The sequence below is a fragment of the Talpa occidentalis genome, unplaced genomic scaffold (assembly GCF_014898055.3).
Source record: "Talpa occidentalis isolate TD23 unplaced genomic scaffold, MPIMG_talOcc4v2.1 talOcc4.7, whole genome shotgun sequence".
NCBI lineage: Eukaryota > Metazoa > Chordata > Mammalia > Eulipotyphla > Talpidae > Talpa > Talpa occidentalis.
The window spans coordinates 3,304,530-3,328,523 of record NW_023605083.1 but is presented as its reverse complement, the minus strand read 5'-3'; the positions used below and the strand labels follow the sequence as shown (position 1 = coordinate 3,328,523).

The 23,994-nt window shown below is 48.0% G+C and overlaps 1 protein-coding gene across 2 annotated transcripts in view; it reads left to right on the top strand.

The window, feature by feature from the left end:
- Window positions 1-23,994, top strand: part of NUP214 (nucleoporin 214) — a 90,442-nt gene that overhangs the window by 7,702 nt on the left and 58,746 nt on the right. The window contains exons 6-18 of one of the 2 annotated variants that reach the window (XM_037492903.2): window positions 215-278; window positions 765-868; window positions 2,940-3,046; window positions 3,606-3,672; window positions 5,540-5,666; window positions 6,627-6,788; window positions 11,520-11,976; window positions 13,475-13,644; window positions 15,866-15,960; window positions 18,477-18,563; window positions 18,748-18,897; window positions 20,096-20,254; window positions 22,626-22,729. In XM_037492903.2, the coding sequence (XP_037348800.1) occupies window positions 215-278; window positions 765-868; window positions 2,940-3,046; window positions 3,606-3,672; window positions 5,540-5,666; window positions 6,627-6,788; window positions 11,520-11,976; window positions 13,475-13,644; window positions 15,866-15,960; window positions 18,477-18,563; window positions 18,748-18,897; window positions 20,096-20,254; window positions 22,626-22,729 (1,853 nt within the window). Of the gene's footprint in view, window positions 1-214; window positions 279-764; window positions 869-2,939; window positions 3,047-3,605; window positions 3,673-5,539; window positions 5,667-6,626; window positions 6,789-11,519; window positions 11,977-13,474; window positions 13,645-15,862; window positions 15,961-18,476; window positions 18,564-18,747; window positions 18,898-20,095; window positions 20,255-22,625; window positions 22,730-23,994 lie in introns of both variants that reach the window. The other variant, XM_037492902.2, reaches the window with a different exon arrangement.

Genomic DNA, 23,994 nt, shown 5'->3' with positions numbered 1-23,994 from the left:
CTGGGCATCCTCCCTACCTACGTCCAGACACCATGTGAGGTGACTTCTGTGGGGTCCAGTCCTCTAAGTGGGCAACCACTCTTGTCTGTGTGCACTCTCCTCGTTGGGGAGATCAGACACAGGTGGCTTTCAGGGGGAACGTAAATGAATCTGACAGAGTTTTGTTCATTTGGGAATTGTTTCACCTGACACTAATTTTCCAAATCTCTTTCAGACTTTGCAGGAAAAAAAAGTCATTCCTTGCCCACCATTTTATGAGTCAGATCATCCTGTCAGAGGTAACGTAACGCATTTGCTTTTCTTCCTGGGCTGATCTCCAAAGAGGTGTGCTCTGTATAGAAGTTTCAGACCATGTGATATGCTCCTTGGCTACGCAGGGGCGTGTTGGTACCTCCTGTGTGACACTCCTGTCATCTCAGCTCAGTGCAATAACCGTGATCACTGGAGGATACCTGCCTCTCCCGCTGAATGACACTAGATGGATCCTGATTTTTTGTTTAGAATTCTTTATCACTGTAACTTTATCACTTTATCCATTGTATCATGGGATATAATCCATGAGAAAAATACCACTTTGGGATGAATTGGACTTCTCGAGCCTGTGCTATAGTCAGTCAGTGGAATTGGGCCCTTAGTAAAGCCGTGGTCTGTCCTGAGCGTAGCATGCGGTGGTGCAGCAGCGTCCTGCCGGTGGGGTGTGACATTTACAACTCACAGGGGCTGTTCCAGACGGAAGATGCTTTACCGGGGCCTGTGTTTTTCAGTTCTGGATGTGCTGTGGATCGGCACCTACGTCTTCACCATCGTGTACGCCGCCGCGGACGGCACCCTGGAAACGTCTCCGGATGTGGTCATGGCCCTGCTCCCGGTACGTGCAGGAGCGAGTGCTTGTTCTTGAGAATCACGCCAGGTTCCTGCTGAGCACTGAGTATGCCAAACACTGCCTGATTGTTCAAAAGGGTGAATTATATGTTCAGCAAAGAATTTACTGTGATAAAAGCGGAGGCTTTTAGGCTTCAGTTTCCTTTCTGTGGTCATGCAGCAGCTCCCGGGAGAGACCAGCGCTGCACGGAGGGCCCGGGCCTGTGTCAAAGCTGATTCTCGCTCTCACAGGGAGACTGAATCTTGAGAGATAGTAACCTTTATTTTTACAATAGCTTGGAAGTATCTTGGCTTTTTCAGTTAGTTAGTTATTCATTGGTACTAGTTGTAGGCCTGTGATGTGCCAGGCACTGTTTAAAAGCTGAAAATACAGCAGTGACGACAGCAGCAGCCTCGGCTTCTGTGGCACATGGAGCGCACACCCACTGGGTGTGCTGAAATAAGTATGTGCAGCACCAGGCGTGCTGAGGGTGATGGGAGAAACTGGGGCAGGGCAAGGGATGGAGGAAAAGTGGGGTGCTGCTCAATAGATGAGATGGTCAAGAGGACTGAGGAGGAGCCACTGGGGCAGAGAAGGGAATGAGTGGGGAGTGATCCGTTCGGAGAGGGGGGCAGTAATAATGAGATGCACGGGTCACCACCAAATGCCAGTGGTGTTAAAAAGAACAAGAGTTAGAGCATAAGCCGCAGATCAGTATACGCTTTAAAAGCCCAAGAAGAACATGTGAAAACACCTGTTAGCTGAAAGACCTAAAATCCCACAAAACATCAATTTAAATAACTTTTTTAAATACTTGTAGAGGGCCTCCCTGGGGGCCTACGGGTTAAGTCTCAGTGCTGTCACCAGGTGGCCTGAGTTTGATCCCCAGCCAGGGAGCTGACCCACATAGCACAGCAGACCTCGCCTGTCTTTCCGCTGCTTTCCTCAGCGGTGTGTTTCAGTCAATCCACCTGTGTTGCTCCCCACTTTGTTGCTGGTGAATCCTCTCACGCACACACTCTGGCCTGCACCCCAGTTCTTCTATGCAAAAGTACATAAATCTTTTTTTTTTTTTTTTTAATTGTATTCAGTTCTGCCATTCTCAAATAACTGTTGATGTTTTGGGATATAAATTTGAATTTCTAGATTTTTATAATATATAACTGTCTAACTATATAGCATAGGGTTTGTGCTAGTCTTGTTTTGTGACCTTGTTCTATTTAGTAGTAAATTGAACGTCTTTTTCTATGTCAGTAAATCTGTAAATCTGATCTGCTTTGGACAGATCAGCAGTTTATTTAGCTCACCCTCGGCTGTTGATGCCCGGATTGTTCGTTTTCCCTGTTTTAAGGAATGTTGTAATACATACTTTTATGTGCACTTGGTGTGATTCTGTTTATTTTTTAGGATAAAAACCTAGAAATGAAATTGCTAGACCAGGAGGCATCCGCTTTTTTGGATAAGCCTTGAAAACGCTGCCAAAGTTATTTTTAAGAAATGCTGTACCAGTTTATACGCCTACCACCAGTGGGGCCACCAGCTGCCAACTCGTGTCACTGTGCAGTGGCTTTAACATTTGCCAGGCTGATGTGTGACAGATGTGCCTTGTTAAATATCGCTTTGGGTTTCTCTTGAGCTGCCTTATTTCAAGGTACTAAGATTTTTTTATTCCCAGGGATAACACTGGCGTGAGCATTTATTAGCTACATGTGTTCGATGTACTGGGCTAGAAGTGTTACGGGTGTCGTTTGGCATCATGCTTAAAAAAGCTTTGAAGTAAGCATAGTAGGTCTGAATTCTAACAACAGTAAGTTGAATAGACTGTCAGAGAAGTCCTATGGCCGTCTGTGCTCGCCCACCGCCGGAAAGTGCCTGGCAGGCGCACCCACCTGTCAGCGTGCCCGAGCCCGCCCCATCAGCACTGCCTCTCTGGCCTGTCTCTGCATTGGGGCACAGGTTTTGACTGAATTTTTCCATAAAACTTAATTGGTTTTGTCTTTTAAGAACCTTAACTGCGTAGGTTTAAAGAAAAAAAATCACACATCATGTTCTTTTTTCCTCATTCTGCTCATTATAGAAAAAAGAAGACAAGCACCGGGAGATGTTTGTGAACTTCATGGAGCCCTGCTACAGCAGCTGCAGTGAGCGGCAGCACCACTACTACCTCCGCTATGTCGAGGAATGGTGAGCCGGCCCCCGGGGGTCCTGCCTGCCTCTCGCCCAGCCCTCGGCCTCTGCGTTCCCATTTTGAAGTTCTTTTTCCGTAAGGAAGGAAAATAGTCTGGCAATGCCCTGAACACATCCTCAGTGCATGCTGGATGATACCCCATGCCCATTCCCCTTCCTGAATAATGTAGATCCAGTACATTGTCATCTTTCAAATTCGTTTTCTTAATAACCCCAGTGATGATTTAATGAAAATACTGATATTTAAGGAATATGTTAAAAGTTTCCTTCAACCACCTGAAGCAAAGCTTCTGTTCCTCTGGCTGGGTACTCTCTTTCCAGGGGCTGTGCTTACTGGGAATTCTGGCTTGATTCTCTTATGTCATTTCTTTGTCTTAAGTAGGTGGGTAGCCATTCTCGACATCTAAAATCTTCCTTTTTCAACTATATGGAACACCTTACCTCCCTCCTTGACCTCGTGAGGAAATCCTCTCAGACATGGTGTTGCAGGTGTTGCAGTTGCAGTCAGAACTGTCATCCTTTGCATCTGATGGTGTTCTGGTTTTATTTTTTGAAGGGACTTAGTGCTGGCCGCATCTGCAGCTTCGACAGAAGTTAGTATCCTTGCTCGGCAGAGTGACCAGGTAAACCTCTCTCTTTTGTGGCTTCTGTGGGATACTTTCCTGAGAAAGACTTTAGAAAGGAGTAAACTGTGTGGCTGTTGCTGCAGTCACATACCTCTTAACGAGTTTCTGGATGAGAGCAGAGCATAAGTGGCAGAGAGCATAGAGCCAAACGGTTTCAGTCTTGCCTTGCAAAAACATGTCAGGTTGAGCAGTCAATAAGAATCCCTCCTGTTCTCTGAGGGCCCATCGTGAGGTCATAGGCCAGAGCTCAGCCGTCTGTTGCTGCTCTTAAGTTGATTTCAGTAGCAGTGCCCTAATACCCTAAATAATTTATGGATAAGATTAAAGTTAGATAGTACAAAAGGGTCTAGAAATGAAAATATTCAGGGGGCCTCCCTGGTGGCACAAGGGGTTAAGTCTCAGCACTATGAAGCTGTCGGCAGCCACTGCAGCACAAATTTGATCCCCAGCCAGGGAGCTGCCCACATGGTGCAGCAGACCTCTCCTGTCTCGCTCGCTGCTCCCCTCAGCAGTGTATTTCAGTCAGTCTGCCTGTTCTGCTCCCTGCTCTGTCTCTGGTGAATCCTTTCACCCCCCCACACCTCTGGCTCACACCCCAGTTCTTATATGCATAAATAGATAAATCTTTAAAAAAAAAACTGAAACAGTCACCCCTGCCAGCCTGACCTTACGCAGTCCTGTTCTATAGAAGGGACTGTTTTTAACTTGTAAGCTTGTAACAGTTCCATTTTTCTCCCTAGATGATAATCTGCTTTACCATTACTTGCTGATTATTAAATTTAGGCCCTAAGGACCATTATGGCAGGTGAGGATTCAGCTCACACAGGGCCTTTAGATCCCCTCCTTCCTCTCATGGATTGTAGCGCTGTTTACTGTCTTCACTGTGTACTGTCTTCGCTGTTACCTTTGTAACTTTAACAATTTTTATTTCTCATGGTTTCACTATGTCCAGTATCTCCATTTTCCACTTTTTGAGAGGATTTTCTTGGTACCCCCATCTGTGCCTTAGCCCCCCTTCCAGCTATTGTCTCTGTCTTGTCTTTTACAAAATCAAAGTTGATGGTATTTGTATTCTGTTCTCTAGTGACTGCCGGGGTCTTTGTTTTGTCATTAGATTGGTTTCAAAGTTGAAATCAGTTTTGGTTCCATACTAAAGAACAGCCGAGCCACAGAGTAAGGCCACTGCCCTTCCTCAGCAGCGATCAGCTGTCCTGTCACTTCCTGAGCACCGTTCCCTTTAACTCATCCTGCCCAGTTTTGGCAACACTGAAAGTTACACAAAGTGTTAGTGATTTTTAAAAGTCAGGAATCAGTTGTTGGAAGGAACAGAGTCCAGTCAAGCAGACTTAAGCAAAGGGAGAGTTTGTTAGACTTAGTGGTTTTCTCAGGGTATCCAGGGACAGGCTGGATGACCAGTATATTGGGAACTGACACCAGTTATGGGGCAAGACAAGACTCCAGTCCCCCCCATCTCTTTGGGAGAGTGAGCACAGGACATTGGCCAACTTATATGCCACCCTGTCAGGAGCGCGGTAGAGACAGCAGAGCCCTGGCCCCAGCCCCAGGTGCAGGGATGGGTGTCACTGGATCTGCCTGCCGTGTTCAGGAGCTGCCTCGCTGCGTGAGGGCACTGAGGGTGCTCGCTGTCTGAGTGTGTACTCGAAGCAGGGGCTTGGTTGGCCTAGAAACTAACCCCTCACTTGCCAGGGTACTCATGGATTTGAGGTCGTCATCCCATATGTCAGAGTCTCAGCCAGCACGTAGCTCTACTCCAGGAGCGTTGTCTTTCCTTCTCCTGTTTGAATAGCACTAGGATGACGCAATGCAGTTTTCTAACCTCCGTGGCATTTTCTTCTTTTTCCAGATTAATTGGGAGTCTTGGCTACTAGAGGATTCTAGTCGAGCTGAGCTGCCTGTGACAGACAAGAACGATGATTCCTTGCCCATGGGTGTGGCCATTGATTACACTAACCAAGTGGAAATCACCATCAGTAAGTAGCGGCGTGGTCTCCTCGCGGCGGCGCTGACACGTGCGCCCTCTTCTGCGTTGCAGGGCTGTCTGCTCTACCGGGTGCTTTTAGCTTCTGGTAGCACATTTCCACTTGAAGGGTGATTAAGTTGTTGTGATGATACTAATCTACACTGAGTGGCTGCACATTGATGCGACTCAAGCCAGACCCAGTGCGTGCGTGCGTGCATGCGTGCGTGCGTGCGTGCGTGTGTGTGTCTCTCTCTCCACGGCAGAGGGTGACTGAGGTGCAGAGCGTCAGCTTGCATAGCTTCGTTTCTTGCCCCTTGCATTCCCCAGGGACCTCCTAAGGAAACAGCCCCCTGACCTGGTACTGCATAGCAGCACGTGTTTTGAAGGCAGGGGTAGACAACAAAGTCCTTGTCAGGCTTAGTGTGTGCTGCCGCTTAGGTGCAGCCAGGGCCCCTCAGGTGTAAGAGTGGCGAAGATTTGTCCTTACAGTTTGGAAAGGCGTCTCCCCCTGTCACATGCCTTGTCCTCCTCCTGGCCAGGTGGTTTGGTCTTACCAGCTCATTTTCTCTCATTCTCTTGTAGTCTTCACTGACAAATGCTTCTGATTCAACTGGGCATGATTATAAAGTAGTCTGTCTGACCTTTCTGTGTCCTACTGTGGGTTTTCCCAGGAGCCTAGTCTGTCACCAAGTCATGTACTTCCATGAGATTCTTCTTGAGTCAGGGAAAGCAGGACTTGCCTCCTGAACATCAGGCCACTGCGGGACAGCTGGCGGCCCTGCGCCTGCAACACAGTGTGACTGCTGATGTGTGCTCTCTTCAGAGAGCTGTCGCCCCAGAGGCTGTTCGGATCCGGATGGAGCAAACAGACCTGGGCCTTAAATGTCTTCCTAGGGCAGCCTGTCCCTCCTGGGCCCGGGCACCTCCATTGCTGGTCTCTTTTACCACTTTTGTTTTCTGTGGTTAACAGGCGATGAGAAGACCCTCCCTCCTGCTCCAGTTCTCATGTTACTGTCAACAGACGGGGTGCTGTGTCCGTTTTACATGATCAACCAAAACCCGGGGGTTAGGTCCCTCATCAGGACGCCAGAGCGGCTCTCGTTAGAAGGAGAGCGGCAGCCCAAGTCACCAGGTACGGTATTCCCACCCCGGCACCCCGGCTCTCTAGGGCACGCCCAAGGGGAATGGGGTGTCTTGATCCAGCCAGTCAGTCTTACTGAGGCCAAGACTCCCCTTTCCCTGACGCACGCACCAGCTCCCTCACCCACGCTTCCTTCCCCAGCCGTGACCGTTACGTGGTCTGAATCCCAAAGACGCGGTAAATGTCTTGGATCGGTTCAGGTTGGGGTTGGTTAGTAAAGGGTCGTACAGCTGATCCTTGAGCAGCGCAGGGCTTGGGGCGCTGACCTGCAGGGTGAAATTCTGCTTATAGCTCGGGCAGCTCCTGTGTCCACATTCCGCAGCTGGCACCACAGCTGGGAGAATCCATGGCTGCAGCACCCATGGAGGAGAAAGCCTCCGGAGTTCAAACCCGTGTTGTCCACGGGTCAGCTGTGTGGTCGGGCAGTGATGTGAGACAGTGGAGTGTGACGTGACTGACTGTAGACTGTTCCCTTTTTTTTTTTTTTTAAATATCCAAAAGGCAGATTTATTGGAAAAGGGAGAGAAGAATAAAGGACACTCACATAGACACAAGCAGGCAGAAAGGGCTGCCCCAAAAGAGACAGGTTTGCTGAGAGAGAGGAGAGCGGCCTCTGCTGAGGGAGGTCGGTGAAGAAAAGCCCCAGCAGGGTACAGTCAGGGCAGGCAGGAAGCTGCTGCCCCGCAGAGGGAGAGGGTTGGCGAAAAGAAATACTCACATAGGCACGGGTGAGCAGAAGGCCCGCTGCCTGTTTCCTTTTTTATGGGGAAAACTGTATCTGTAGATACATACTTAAAAGATGGGTGTTGAAATCTAGCAGGAGGTCAGGAACATGGGGACTTTATTTCTTTTTTGTTTAATTTCAATTCTCATTAGGTTTTGATTTTTCCTACTTTATAAAGACAATAAGTAATACGTTTATTGGCGAAAATTGAAAAAACACCAGAACAGGTATTCATTCATCAAGCAGCAGCCACCATTAGCATTCGGGGTCCTTCCTGTTCTTCATGCTGATGTAGCGTCAGAATTTCCAGTGATGACACACCACTTGCGCGGAGGAAGTAAAGATCATTTTAGAGGGTCATGACTTTATTATTTGGAATGTCACGGATAGCCCTGGTTCTGTGAGAGTATAATGCTGTTTTTCTCTTGTAATATGGATTAAAAAGTGGCTGGTGTAGCCTAATCCACATCTAAGAAAAAGTATGCTGGCCCCTTGTGATGTAAAGCCTCGGTCACTCCCGAGGGCTGTTCTTCTCGGCAGTGCATGGGGAGCAAGCTGCTGTGCCGGGGCCTGCCGGCTGGTGACGCAACCCCAGCTAATTGCCAGGTGACGACACACGGGGCCTGGGCTGTGGTGCGGGGCCACCTCTTACCACGGTACATGTGCACTGAGAACTCTGTCTTCTGCTTACCTGAGTGTGGATGCCCTGAACTACCTCCACCCAGCTGCCCGGCACAGGCAGGGCCCCAATTTTACTGGTGGTCTTTTGTGGAGAGACACCCCCCCCACCCTTCGCTGCTTCGCCTCCCAGTTCAGATAAGCGAAGGGTGGGGGTTGGAAGGTATAGGCGGTGGAGGGGGTGAGTGTCCCGCCAACTTAGCCTGCAGCTCCAGGGGTGCTGGCTTGGATGCTCAGAACACAGCCTGGAGTTCTCGGGTGTTTAGTTTCCTTTTCAGTGGGAAAGACCTTTCAGCTCTGGCTTCAGCCTCCCTGTGGTCTACCCGATGTGCTTGGGACGAGTGACCTCCATGTGCTGCGGGTCTGAAGGAGCTAGCTGCTGTGGCACTGTCGTGTGCGAGCCGGAGACGGTTGCTCCCACAGGAGGGGCCATTCGCTGGGGCCTTAGTTTTCAGGTCTGTCCTAAGCATTGCACCGCTCCAGGCCTTGCGAGGATAAACTGTCATCTCAGGCAACTCAGAAGAGCCAGGACCCTAATGGGCAGCTGTGCTGCCTTCTTGTTTAGTTACTTAAGTGAGGGAGTTAACATGTATGCTTCAGAGGACGTTTGGAGTTAACATTTATGGACAGCTTGAAAAATAGGAACATTTGTAAACCTGCCTTCTAGTGTTTTTCATAACATACTTCATCATTGGACTCATTTTATATAATTTATATGAGGCTTTTAGTTTAAATTGTAAGCATTTTCCATGTTCTTACATTATCTTCCTGATTCATTTAAAAGGGTGAATGTTGGGTATTTTAATAAATGTTTTTACTATTTGGGTTATATTAAATGTCTTTTGTTTTTTAGATTATTCTCATAGACTTGATTCTTATAAATAGCATAACCAATTTTGTTTTTTTGTGACTTGAGATGTAAGCTTAAATGTTTTCTGAAAACATAAACTGTACATAATTCTGATAAAAAGTTTCAGGCTCATTTTATTCTTCTAAACATAGGGAACTATACATTTTAAAATCTTGATAATTTAGACGACATTAAAAATGTCTCATTTCAACTTGCATTTATTTTGATTAGTGAGATTGGATAGTGTGAATTTTATTTTATTTTTTTTAATTTTGGGTTCTTTATTTTAAAGATTTATTTATTTATACAAGTGCTGGGTACAGTCAGAAGCGCGGGAGGGTGAGAGAATTCACCAGAGCCAGAGCGGGGAGCAGAACAGGAAGAGTGACGAAGTACACTGCTGAGGGGAGCAGCGGGCAGCAGGAGAGGTCTGCGCACCATGTGGGATCCTCGTACGGCAGCCGGGGATAGAACCGGCACCGCAGAGGCTGCAGGCAGCTTTGCAGCCCAGCGCTCAACCACTGCGCCACCGGGGAGGCCCAGTGTGAATTTTATTTTATTTTTTTTTTTTTTAATTTTTTTTTTTTTAATAGAGGCATGTTTTATTTATTTATTTTATTTGTTTGTTTTGTTTATACATGCACTGGGTACAGTCAGAAGCACGGGAGGGTGAGAGAATTCACCAGAGCCAGAGCGGGGAGCAGAGCAGGCAGAAGGACCGAAGGACACTGCTGAGGGGAGCAGCGGGCGGCAGGAGAGGTCTGCGCACCATGTGGGATCCTCCTCCGGTGGCCGGGGAGCAGCCGGGGATCAAACCGGCGCCGCAGAGGCCACGGGCAGCTTCGCAACCCAGCGCTCAACCGCTGCGCCACCGGGGAGGCCCCAGTGTGAATTTTATTAATGTGACTTAGGTCTTCAGCTTATATCCGTTAAGAGTCTTGAAAATTTTCAGGCCTCCCCGGTGGCGCAGCGGTTGAGCACTGGGTTGCGAAGCTGCCCGCGGCCTCTGGAGGAGGGTCCCACATGGTGCGCAGACCTCTCCTGCCCGCTGCTCCCCTCAGCAGTATACTTCGGTCCTTCTGCCTGCTCTGCTCCCTGCTCTGGCTCTGGTGAATTCTCTCACCCTCCTGCACTTCTGACTGTACCCAGTGCTTGTATAAATAAATAAAATAAATAAATAAATAAAAATAAATCTTTAAAAAAAGAGTCTTGAAAATTTTCAATCTCAATTTATGTGAGCTTTAAAACGAGGTTATTAATTTTTATTACTGATTATTACTAACAATGAATGATAATGTAATTGCCATAACATTGTCGTTAGTAATATAACAAATATTTGGAAATACTAAAACGTGTCATTTGCCACAGAATATTTACTAGTATCATGGGGTGCTAATATGGAATTAATGCAGAATATGACTTTAATCATAACTTTTTTTTAATATAGTCAAATTTTAGTCTTTTCGATTTATTTATTTATTTATTTATTTTTTGGTCACTTCTAAAGGTATCGAGTTGCTAGATTGTCAGATACTTGATACATTCAATGGCATTGGAGACTTCTACTGTAAGTGACACAACTTACAAGGAAACCGATGTGACCACAGTCTAAATGATGTAAACACAAGTTCCTACAGCTTATTTCTGGCCATAAGAACATCATGAAACTTCTAAATAAAGACCCCAGACACTTTTAGTATTAAACAGTAATTTCCATTCATTCATTTATTCAGTTACCAAACTGCTTATTCCAATTCAGGGTCAGGGTGGCTGGAGTCTCTTGGCAGCTCAGGGTACAAGGTGGGGCCCAGTCTAGCACTGGACAGGACGCCCCTCTAGGACAGGGCGTGTCGCGCTCACACCAACTCTTTCTGACTGGGGCAGTTTGACACACCAGTGAACCCCATGTGAACTTTCTGGAGGTGGGGGGTGTCTCTGTAGTCTTGGAGAAAGCCACTCCATGGACAGTGGACCAGGCTTGTTTGTTTTTCCTCCTCAGCATTACAATTTTAAGTGAAAGGACATTATTCAGGGATCTGTTGAATTTTACTTTTGCTTTTTTATTTTCATGAGGTATGTGAATACATGCTTTTCCATTTGTGTTTATCTTTAATTGATCTGGACTCGCTTCTTTGGTGGCTGTTAGTGAGGTAGAAGTGTGAATTAAATTTTTTTCCTGACTGAGAACGAAATGCTGCTGAAGGACTTGTTTGCATTGTAACCCCAAGAGGTATATTTTTCTATATATTCGACACATGCCCCTGAAGTCCTCTTAGTCTGATGTTCCCATTTCCGTTCTCCTTCAGAGTGTCATACCCTGTGACCTGCTCACACGAAGTCTGATCAGCTCAGTTTCCTTTGTAATTCTTTGCTCCTTGAGGAGGACCATCACTTTTGGTTCCACAGGCCCCTTCCCACTTGCTTTCCGTTACAGTGCTGACATCTTCCTCTCCCCCTTTTTCCACTGCAGGAAGTACCCCCACCACCCCCCCTTCTCAGGCCCCGCAGAAACTCGATGCTCCAGCAGCTGCAGCTCCGGTCTCCGGTCCAGCGTCACTGTCCGCGGCACCCACTCCCGCCTTCTTGCCCTCTCTTGGCACCTCCACTGCGTTCTTTGGTTCTGCATCCTTGAAGTCATCCGTCACCGGGGACGCTACTCCGTATTCCAGTGGCTCTGACAGTTCAAAAGCAGCCCTGGGCTCCAGCGCAGCCACCTTCTCTTTCACTCCTCCTCCTCAAGCCTCGCTGGCCCCCACCCCCACGGCCTCTCCCATGGTGCCATCGACTCCTTCCATCTCCTTTGGACCGTCGGGCTTTAAGCCTGCCCTAGAAAGCACACCGATGCCGAGTGTGTCTGCTCCGAGCATAGGGATGAAGCCCTCCTTCCCACCCTCAGGCGCTATGGTCAAGGTCAACCTCAGCGAAAAGTAAGTACCACTCAGAGGTTTGATTCTCCTGTTGAATGGGCAGAAGGGAATGCTCGTTACTCACGGCAAGCAGCATCATCGCTGCTGAGTCCACTGTTTCCCACTTCCCAAAGGAAGCTTGCGGATGGTAGCCATTTGAATTATGTAGACAACACTTGCATTTCATCGGTGGATAGAATCCAGGAAGGTTCGTTAGGATTTTATTTATTTATTTATTTACTTATTTTAAAAGAAACCTTTTTTTTTTTTTTTTTTTAAGATTTTATTTATTTATGCAAGAACTGGGTATAGTCAGAAGCACGGGAGGGTGAAAGAATTCACCAGAGCCAGAATGGGAAACAGAACAGGCAGACTGACAAAGTACACTGCTGAGGGGAGCAGCGGGCGCAGCAGGAGAGGTCTGCGCGCCATGTGGGACCCTCACCCGGTGGCCTGGGATCGAACCAGCGCTGCAGAAGCTGCGGGCAGCTTCGCAGCCCAGTGCTCAACTGCTGCGCCACCAGGGTTGGGGGGGGCCAGGATTTTTTTTTTTTAACGGTTAAAAGTATGTAGTTGAATATTTCTTTTGTTTTTTCAGCTTGCAGGTGTGGGCGGTATTTCTCATCTTAAAAAATGAAACAGTACACACACGTGCTGTGAGGGAAATGAATCTGCCCTCTTTCCCCTGTGTCTACCCCTCACTCTCCAAGCCTTTTCCCACAGCCACCAGAGTCATTTTGTGAAACAGAAATGCCTCCCCTGGCTCCCATATTCGATGCGCCTCACATACGTCTAAACTCTCCAGATGACGTTCCATAGCCCTCCGTGCCTGCTCCCACCAGCTCACTCGTGTCTTGCTTTTACTTCTGCCTGTTGTTGCCTCCACTAAAACGTGAGCTTTGGGGGGAAGTGACCCTTATACCTGTCACCTTTCCCAGGTTACCCCCCTCATCTGTGCCATCTCCTGTGGTCGTGGAGGTAGTCCTTGCTGTTGCCACCACCTGTCGTCACTGTTAACAGCCAGCACTCAGCCCTTCCTGCCCACAAGCGGCTGACATCCGTTTTGGGATCTGTGCTGTTGGTTCTTCAGCCAGTCGTTTAATGGCAGGCACTCAGGTCATTGGCGGTGTTCTGCTCTTAGGGGAAACTTTACCTTCCCACTGGACGGGAACGAGTTCTCAGTGGTTCCCTTGACAAGAGAGGACTGAACCTGCCAAGTGTAATTGAGTCTCACTTTTTTTCCCTCAGTTTTTTCCCATCTTGATAGGAAATGAGTATTTACGTCACGATAAGCTTAGCTTCATTTGATGGTAACTCCTTATTGGATCTTTTCACTGCATCTTTCTTAAATAAGCAGGCAGTGAGGTAAGTAGCGCCTTACAGCTGTCCTTTGATGCAGAAGAGCTGAACAGTGACGTCTCATGAGGCAACGAGAAAGACAACAGGTCCGTGGCCTTGCTGTTACTGGTGTGACGACATCACAGGCTATTCTGACGCTTCTGCGCTGCCCTTCTTTCAGGTTCACCTCCATGGCCACCACGGCCCCTGTTAGCAGCTCGCAGAGTGCCCCCTCCACACTGCCGTTCTCTGCCTCCAAGCCAGCCTCTGCGTCCCTCAGCCACCCTGCGGTGCTCTCCTCCTCGTTGGGTTCCATGTCATCAAAGTCCTCGGCCTCTCCCTTGGCATCAGGTATGCTTTGCCACCAACTTCTTCAGAGCCTAGACGTGAATTCTCAGTATTTTTCGAAGTTTAGGATCCTCACCGGCATAGCTGGACTGCATTTTTTATTGCTTCCTGTATCTCGTGCTGACATGCAGATTTTCATAATCTGAATCGGAAGACTCCCAGTGGCCTCGGTGCCACCCTGCTTGTCTCTCTGACCTTGCTGCTTGAGCTGGGTGTTCTCGGTGATGCTCGCAAAGTGTCTATTGTGGGGCAGCTTGCACACACGACGGTCAGTGACAGAGCAACTTTTGCAGCTGCATAGAAGAGAATGCGCCTGCAGTGGTTATCCTCACGATCAGCCCTACTGTTCAAAAGCGTATTAAAGACCATGAGTGGAATTTGTCATTAAGCCCAGTGGAAATGAAATGCATGATAGAAATCCATGAGCAAATGTACCTAGTTTATCTTTTTTCCTTTCAAGCCCGAGAAAGGTTGCCCTTCACTGAGATTCGGTACTTGCTAATGTTTTTCATTGTTGGCTTTATCTCTTGTTTTTGTATGTTTTTTTCTTGAGTTAATTGCAGACATGAAACCCTTGCCTCCTAACTACTGTAGTGTGTAACTCCTAAAACCAAGGACACAGAACACATTATCAGAGTCAGGAAATCTAACAGCGTCGAATTTACTGCCCATCTATGCACACTTGTCCCAAATCACCTTCCTTCTTCATGGCTCCCTCCCCAACCCAGAGCCAGCCAGGGCGCTTAGTCTTCCCACTCTGTCCCAGGAGTCTCAGCCTCAAATAGTTGCTCATTCTGTGTTGCTCAAGAATGTTGCTCATTCTCAACCTCAAATAGTTGCTCATTCTCTTTCACAGCACTGACGTTTGTGAGGAACTCAGGCCAGTGGTTTTGTCCCTGAGTTGGGGTCTGATTGCTTCCACGTGATGAGATTCAGGTGAAGTGTTTTGGGCCATAAGGCCACATAGGAGGCACGCACCACAGCACGTGGTTGTCAGGTGGCCGTAGCAGGTCTCAGTTGAAGTTGGTGATTTTCACAAACACCAGCAGTGATACCTGACCAGCTGTATTTGGGTAACCACCCGTGTGTGTCAAATACGCTTCGTTTAGTAAATATTGAGCAAGCATCAAGCTGTGAAGGACTGCCTTGTAGATTTACCAAAGTCTGGATCTTATTCTGGATCTTTTCATCAGATTCTGAAAAGCATCTGTGACTAAAAGTTGAGGAGTATTGCCTTAATTCTCACGTTGTTTTATGCTTGGGAGAGACAACTTGAACCCTAATGCACGTAGGCTCTCTCCCTCGCCACTGCTCACCAGCCAGAGGCCCTACGCGTGTTGCTGTTATTTAGTTCTTCGATCTTAGATTAAAGCCCTTGTCTAAGTCTTAGATTATTACATCACAGCCTAGCTGCATTCTGGATCTACCAGGAAAACCACTCCCTGATGATTTAATCAGGATCTCATAAGGTGAGATGAGGGTGTGAGCTTTTGGGTTTTCTTTTTTTAGAAGCTCTCCACCTTAGAAGTGCCCTCTACCTTAGAAGTTCCCTACTAATTCTAATGCACCACAGGATGAGACTCGTCCTGGAGGCTTCTAGTAAGGTCCTCAAGCCCCTGCAAGGTGATGCTGTTTATTATTTTCAACTTGTGGTTTTAAACTTTGTTCCTATTCCCAAAGGTACCTCAGGAACCTCTGTGGGGAGTAAGGATGGGCCAAAGGGCTAGTCTCGGGCCTCCCTGGTGGGCTAGGGGTTAGTCTCAGCGCTCTCACTGCAATGGCCTGAATTCGATCCCCGGCCATGAGCTACCCACATGGCACAGCTGACCTCTCCTGTCTCCCCGCTGCTCCCCTCAGCAGTGTGTTTCAGTAGATCTGCCTGTTCTGCTCCCCACTCTGTCTCTGGTGAATCTTCTCACCACCACCACCCCCCCCCCGCACCTCTGGTCTGGACCCCAGATCTTGTATGCATAAAAACACAAAGGGTTAGTCTCACAAATACCTGCACACAAGTACACATGCCTGTTATCAGAGAACTCCTGTGTTATCTGCTTTGTGAAATGTTAGCATATGCTCTTAGTCATCTTGAGCAGAGGCTGACCCTGTGACCACGCCCTTGTTAATGTCACTGGAGGTGCCCAGAGACAGTCGAGATGTCTCAGACTGGAGGATGGACAGCTGTGATGGGCATGAATGCTGTCTGACTGACTTTTTATTCCAGCAGGGCCATCTGCGCAGGGCAGTCCAATTCCAGCATCCTTGGTGGCCCAGAAATCCCCCAGGATCACTCCTCCGGTGGCAAAGGCAGTCTCCCCCCAGGTGTGTGAACCCCCTTGCAGTACTTATGCTCATCAGCCTCCCGCCCAAGCAGAAGTCACACCTCCTAGGTTGTATTCAGGCTCTGAGGAGCAACTCCACACGGGTGGGCCGAGCATGTGTCGTGTGCGTGTGTGCACCAGAGTCAGGCTTGTGTTTTTTGTGGGGCTGAGCCTGCCCAGGCTGTGCTGTTCAGTTTCTTGTATCTTCATGTCAGAGAAGCTGTAGCATCTGATTGTGTTTCTCTCCTTCCCATAGTAACCAAGACATCGATCCAGTGTCCTGTTTCCTCTGCCTTTCATACCATCTCAGTTTTATTTTATGTGCTTAATGTTGTATTGACATTTACTACATACAGGAAAAGAGTGTGCGTGTGGTGTGCGTATACATGCAGTGAGTGGTCACCATCTGAACACACCTTGGCATACCCACATCAAGAAATAACGTTATCAGGACCCCCCGAATTCTCACATGCTTTGCTTTCATATGATTGTGTGACCACTGGAATGTCATCTTCTCTGCAGTGGCTGACATTTTTGTCCACCTTCCTGTTGGGCTGTCTCTTTTACTGTTACAAGAGACAGTTCCTTGCTGGACACATGCACATGGTGCTGAGACTACATTTTCTTCATGGCTGCTTTTTTATTAGTTTTTATTAAATGTATTTATTTATGTACTTTACGTTATTACTCATTTTTATATAATATTTTCTTCATGTCTTCTTTCAATGAGTGCAAGTTCTTCATTTCAATATAGCTCAGTATGTCAGGTTTTCTGTTAGGTGCTTTTTGTGTTTTGTTTTGGGTATCATTTTCTGTTATAAGGCCAAAAGCTATTCTTTGTTTTTCTAAAAGCGTTATTATTTTACTTTTCATATTTAGCGCCACAGTCAGTTATCTGTTTAGTTTTATAGGTGACCTTAAGGAGAATTTGTCAGTTTCCCAATTGGCACTCCCAGCACCCCCACGTGGGGTGCTCCGTAAATGCTTAGTTAATAGGGGCCTCCCTGGTGGCGCAAGGGTTAAGACGCAACCTGTAAGCTATCTGCAGCCACTGCAGCATGAGTTCGATTCCCAGCCTGCCAGGGAGCAACCCACATGGCACAGCTGACCTCTCCTGTCTCCCCGCTGCTCCCCTTAGCAGTGTGTTTCAGTAGATCTGCCTGTTCTGCTCCCCGCTCTGTCTCTGGTGAATCCTCTCACCCCCCGCACCTCTGGCCTGTACCCCAGCTCCTGTATGCATAAAGAAATAAATCTTTAAAAAAAAATGCTTAGCTTGCAGGCCTACATTTGGACATTATGCATGACTCATGGTATTTGTTAAGTATCTGCCATTTTAAAGAATGCTTAAATAGTCAAAAATCTGTTTATACGTAATTGCTGTAGCTCTCAAATAAATTTAGGAGATGCGCCAAATTACAGTGTCTCTAAAGCAGAATTCTTGGTTTCTGTCCTACCAGAACATGTTGCTTTTTTAGTGTTCTGATCTCACTAAGTAGCACCAATCAGTTGTTTGCTCAAACCCCAAACCCAGAGCCATCCTGGGGTCTTCTCTTTAATGACCCCTTCCCCCATCCAGACTAACTGGTCTGAGCCCTGCTGGGATGTGGCAGTTTTTTTGTTTTTGTTTTGTTTTGTTTGTTTTTGTTTTTGTTTTTTTGTTTTTTGTGGGACCCTCGCCAGCGGCCGGGGAACGAACCGGCGCTGCGGAGGCTGTGGGCAGCCTCGCAGCCCAGCGCTCAACCGCTGCACCACCAGGGGAGGCTCTGGGGTATGTTTAGATCCTTGTCTCTGTCTCCCCTGCTATCAACCTATATCATTTCTTACCTAGTCTCCTGATTAGTCTCCCTGTTTCTGCTCCTACCTCCCACGTCATGTGTTCTAGTTAGCAGCAAGAAGGATATTTTAAAGTCAAAGAATAGTTTGAACTCTTGTAAAACCTGTGGTGGCTTTCCCGTGCTTGTAAGAAGCCCTAGCCTCCTTGGTGTAGCCTTGCATGACCTGCCCTGCCTTGCCCAGCTGCCTTCCTGACCTCGCTTGAACCACATTTATTTTACGTAATGGCGCCAGCGTCTTTCCTGCCTCATTCTTTTTCTTTTCTTTTTTGACTTAAAATTCTTTACACTTGTACTTCCCACTCCCTGGAACGTCCTTCTAGAACTTTTCATAGCTTTCTCCTTTACTCGAGGTCTCGGTTCAGTGGTGACCATCACTGAGGGCGTCCTGTGCCATCTCATCTCAAGCAGTGCTCCTTTTTATTCTCTGTATGATCCTGCCACTCTTTCACTATCCGTCCTGTCTCAGTAAGTTCCATGAGAGCAGGGATCCCATCTGTCAGGCCCACTCGAGCACCGCTCTCTGGAACGTGCCTCACGTGGTGTGGGGGCGTGGTTAGCATGGCTTAGAAGAGCGAAAGCTAGAGCCTTGACAGGACCGCTGCCGTGGCAGGCACGGAATGACTACTTCAGGCGCTGAAAATCAGGGCAGGGGTGCAGTTGAGATGTTTGCCTTCTACTGCAGGTGAAATCACTTCAGCCTCCTGTCACAGAAAAGCAGGGACAACAGTGGAAGGAGTCAGATCCAGTGATAACCGGCATTGGGGAGGAGGTAAGTTTGTTCTGCAGATTTTTTCCAGAAGTTGCTCTGGAGACTTGAATGTTTCTGAGTGCCGGCTCCTGGGTCGCTACGTTGTTCGGCCTTGAACCCAGGTGTCCCAAAAGTCTGTACTGAGTGTGCTGCTGACACTGCCACTATGCCGGTCATGCTGAATCTCCTCCTTTGTGCCTTACAGATCGCTCACTTCGAGAAGGAACTGTCCGAGTTGAAAACCCAGACTTCCCGAGCCTGCTTCCGGGTGGGCACACCTGAGGAGATGAAGCTGCTGCGCATGGAGTCGGACGGCTTGCGCTCCTTCCTCTCGCAAATTAAGGAGACCACGGAGGTCTGTGTGTGGTGGGGTCTTCTGAGGGTGGGCCCTAAAGGACTTTCTCGTCATCCTCCATGGGAGTGGGTGCCTCATCTCCTCAGGCACCACTCGTGTCCCTTGCTGCAGGTGGATACTTCCCCGGCAGTGTGTGCCTCAGCCCTGGCTGACCGTCAGGGGCTGGCAGATTAATCCTGCTACTCTGCCTCAGGTTTCTGTGTGGAGGGAGTAAGAATACATCCACCCTGCTGACACACACGTGACACACGCACATGAAGATTTATTGTGATTGTTAATTTAGTTTAGGTATATTTGAAATTTTTCTGTCTCTTACAGAGTGTTTTTAGGTTATAATATGGTTTTTTCCTTTTTTTTTTAAAGATTTATTTATTTTTGCATATAAGAGCTGGGGTGCAGGCCAGAGACGTGGGGGGTGAGAGGATTCACCAGAGACAGAGTGGGAAACAGAACAGGCTCCAACACACTGACTGAAACACACTGCTGAGGGGAGCAGCAGGTGAGACAGGAGAGGTCTGCTTTGCCATGTGGGTAGCTCCCTGGCCGGCCAGGGATCAAGCTCATGCTGAAGAGGCTGGGGATTGCTTCATAGTGCTATGCTTAACCCCTTGCGCCACCAGGGAGCCCCAGTAAAATGGTTTTTTAAAGCAGAATGACTGAAAGCCTACACAGTATAAAAGTTGTTGACATTATTTGCGGTGTTATTGTTATTACTGCTGTTACTACTTGCTGTGGACCAGACGCTGCACTGAACACACTGCGCTTCATCTGGATTATCTCATGGAAGCTTTGTGAGTGGGTGGGTGGCTTAGGCTTTAACTGAGGCTTGGTGGGGTGAAGGGATTTGCCCCAAACCGCCCAGTTACTAGTGATAGTGCCAGTCTCCCAGTCCAGACCGACTCTAGCACCTGCCTTAAGTGGCCTGTCTGGAATGGGGAGTTGGGATAGTACCAGGCATTGTCTTCAGGCAGTGAGGTTATAGGTACTGTTTATACTTTCCTCGCCTAATATGGGTAAGACAATAATGAGCAGTAGCACCGTTTTTTCCAAGCTGCGAGATTTCTTTTCACACGACCATTAGCATACTTGGCTGTTCGTTCTGGATACTGGAGGGACTCCACCTTCCTTGATTCAGACAAGCAGGCTTGCTTCTTAGAAATACAGCTCTTTGTACCAGTACATCCTTGTGCCTTTTCAGTCTCTCCACGGAGATATAAGCACCCTGAAGACAACTTTACTTGAGGGCTTTGCTGGTGTGGAAGAAGCCAGAGAACAAAATGAGAGAAACTGTGACTCTGCGTACCTGCATTTGCTCTACAAGCGTCCTCTGGACCCCAAGAGTGAGGCCCAGCTCCAGGTAGGAGAACCCAGCCAGCGTGCTGCCTCGGCAGACTCCTGCCTGGCTCCTCCTCCTGGGGCGGCATCTCCATGGCTGCCCTGTGAAGCCGTTCATCTCCTGTGAATAAGTGACACACTGTCCGTAAACCAACTGTGACAAAGATGTCACACTTTCCCACTCATGTTTTTGGATTAAGCTGAAAATAGGATTCTTCATTGAATCCTAAACTTGGTAGAGAATAAATGTGCTGTTGAGGAAGATAATGTATTTCTACACCAAATCATGACTAATAACAGTAGTGATTACTCATCGCATCCCAAGCCCCCTGCTAGGTGTTTTTGTACATTATTTCTGGTCTTCAAAGCCAGTCTCCACGTGACGGGCGTTAGCGCTCCCCTGTGAGGTGACAGCACTGAGCCCCGGCGGCGGAGGAGCCTTCTGATAGCACCGGGAGTGGAAATTCCCCCTGCTAGGCCCTCTCCTGATTGCTGTGCTTTAGCAGAGTCACTTTTCTCATTAAATCTTAATTATTTTTATTGTTTTCAGTTTTCAATTCAAAGTTGTAGCATAAGCTTTAGGGGCTCATCTCCCACCTGCTCCTCTTGGCCCAGGAACCTGTGAGGAGGGGCACGCAGCTGGCGGCGCTTACCTTCCTCACCAGGGATGTGCCGTCTGTGGTGATGAATCCTTCTTGCCTCAGGGAACTTGAGGCTATAGACTCTCCTGTTTCCTTACCTGCCTATCCTCCTGCTGACAGTAGAATGAAAGAAGTGGCCTCTCTTCCCAGGAAAGCTGGGAGCTGCGCCGAACCCTGCAGCTCTGGGGGTGTTTGCCCTGTGTCCTGCTGTGGAGGCTGCCCCGCAGGAGCACTGCCAGCCTGCTGTGCCCACCGGGCCGCGCTCTCCTGACGAGCCTTCCCGTCTTGTGTTTGAAGTGTGCAACTCTTGGGGGACACTTTGCCCGTGCAGAAGGAGATCGTTTTCTTTTTTTTTTTTTTAAGATTTATTTATTTATTTATTTATTTATGCACGCACTGGGTACAGTCAGAAGCGCGGGAGGGTGAGAGAATTCACCAGAGCCAGAGCGGGGAGCAGAACAAGCAGACCAATGAAATACACTGTTGAGGGGAGCAGCGGGTGGCAGGAGAGGTCTGCGCGCCATGTGGGACCCTCGCCAGCGGCCAGGGATCAAACCAGTGCTACAGGCAGCTTTGCAGCCCAGCGCTCACCCGCTGTGCCACCAGGGGAGGCCCGATCATTTTCTTTTTGACAGTGCTAAGTAGACGATAATAGTTGGCATTTGTTGGGTATATGCCATGTACAAAAGATAGATGAGGAAACAGATTCTGGAGCTACCCAGGTCTCCCCGCTCGTCAAAGCTAGACCTGAAAGTCTGGCTGCAGAGCCTGCTGGGCTCTTGACTGCTGTGCTGGGTGCAGTCCTGCTGGAAGTAGCCAGGGCAAGATGGTGCATAATAACAGTGGGGGCTGTGTTGCCAGGGACCAGATGAGCAGGCAGCTCAGCTACAGAAAAGAACACGATGTGATGGGCTGGGGGGAGCAGTTGGTGGCAGCGTTGGGCACATGTGCAGAAGAAACATCCCCGGCACACAGCTAGGAATACATGTGAGGCTCGGCGTGTGGAGCTACTGAGTGTCACATGGGAATTTACATTTGATGCCCAGGTTACTGCAGCCTCCTGCAGCCAGCTGGCTCTCTAAATGGTATTTCTCTTTGTTGGTTGAGGGGCTGTGTCCTTATCTAAGAATAATTTTGAAAATATAGTTAAACTTCATAAGATGCGTGTGCAGATGTAAAGAGCTTTTCCCGGCGGGTAGCACGTGGTGTTCATGGGCACACACCTGTGGGATGCTGCCTCTCTAATTGTTGAGAGTCAGGTTGCAGAGCCCTGAATGCCCACACCGGCCCAAAATCTAAAGAAAGTTATTGCAGGTCTAAAATGAGTCAATGGCTAAGAATTTTAGTACTGTAAACTCAGTTGCTAGTGCTGATACTATTCTTTGCTTTTGAGAAGAAATTTGTTTTTCTCAACTAGTGAGCTGACTCGTGTTCTCTGCTGTGAATGAGAGAGGTTCAGAATTATTCTCAGCACTGCCTCTTGGGCGTTCTGTCTGTCCCGCAGGGGTGGGAGAGCTGAATCTTCCACTAGGGTGGTGGGAGATCCTAGGCCATGCCCAGATGCTTCACGGAGGCTGAAGAATGAGAACCAGGCCAGACCATTTGCTCCCAGGGACTCTAGGCCCACACGCCCTTTCTGGTGCCCTTTTCTCGGCGCTTCCCCTCTGTCACACCACTGGGGGGCTGAGCTTCTGGTTTTCATTTTAATTTTAATGTTCTGAGTCATTTGCCTTTTCCATTTTTTTCTTGTAGGAAATTCGGCGCCTTCATCAATATGTGAAATTTGCTGTCCAGGATGTGAATGATGTTCTGGACTTGGAGTGGGATCGGCATCTGGAGCAAAAGAAAAAGCAAAAGTGAGTGGTCTCCCGTCCTCCTCGGGCAGAGTGGATTGTGCTGTAATTTGATTCAGAAATGATTTGGGAGCATTTAGAAAATCCTTACAAATGTACAATCTCTTTGACCCAGTTGTTCTCATTCTAGAATTCTCTAGGACTAACAGTGCTAATAACAATTTATGTACTTTATGGTCATGAAAAATTCGGTTTAACTTAATTAGCCAAGTTAGTCACTCAATAAATCTGTCACATTTTTTACCCAATATAGGAGACTGCAACTACTGAAAAGCATGTTGTCAAAAAATGAAATATATTTTCTATATTGTATGGAATATGCAATTATAACTACTCCATGTGAAGTGTGAAATATGATAAGGGTAAGAAAAAATCATAATGGATGATCTCAATGCAAAAGTCTAAACATGGAAGAGAGGCTGGAAATAAATCTGTCAAAATATTCACAGTTGTATCTGTGAGATGGGATGAAGATAGGTTTTTCCCTTATTTTCTGTGTATTCCAAATTTTCTTCTTGGAGAGACATTTCTAGTTAGTGTGAAAATGCAAAAATTGAGAGAAGTGAGAGCAAAGGGGGAACCTTTGAACCTTTGTCCTAGTCTTCTACCACTGGCCGTTTGTTAGAGTGCCATGTAGTTTCCGCAAGGAATAGAGTGCTGTACTTGCGGAGAGCAGTAAAGTGCCCATAGGAAACTCAAAAAGCAAATTAGCCATAAGAACACTAGATTCTGACACACCTGTGCTTGGCGTGACTAGCCCAAAGCAGAAACCAGCCGAGAGATGATCTGCTAACTTGTTGACAGAGCTGTGGATCACAGAACGCTGAAGTGGGGCAACTGGGTGTGATGTCAGGGGCAGGGCTGGGAGGTGCTTAAACTTCTCTAAGCAAAATTTGTCACAGCGTGCGGTGCCTTGGAGAAAGGCTTTGTGTCTGAGCCCAGGAGCTGCAGCTCAGGTTGTAGATCCTCCTGACGCTGGTCGGGGAGGACCCTGGGATCTGTGGTGCTGGTTCCCAGAAAGTTGGACCCGCTGGAGAGTCCACAGCCTTGGGCCCACCCTCGCCTCCTGGGGAGGTCGGCTGGAGCTGGCAGCGTGAACTCTGCTCTGCCTGGCGGTAGAATCCTCTTTGTTGGCTGATTGATAAGTTGGCTTTTTAACAAGTGTGTGATGCTGACAGAAGCCGGACTTTCTTCTCCTTTATGACAACTCCCAGGAGTCACTACCTAACAGGCTTTTTATTCAAGCCCCCTTTCTGCAGAGTTCAAGT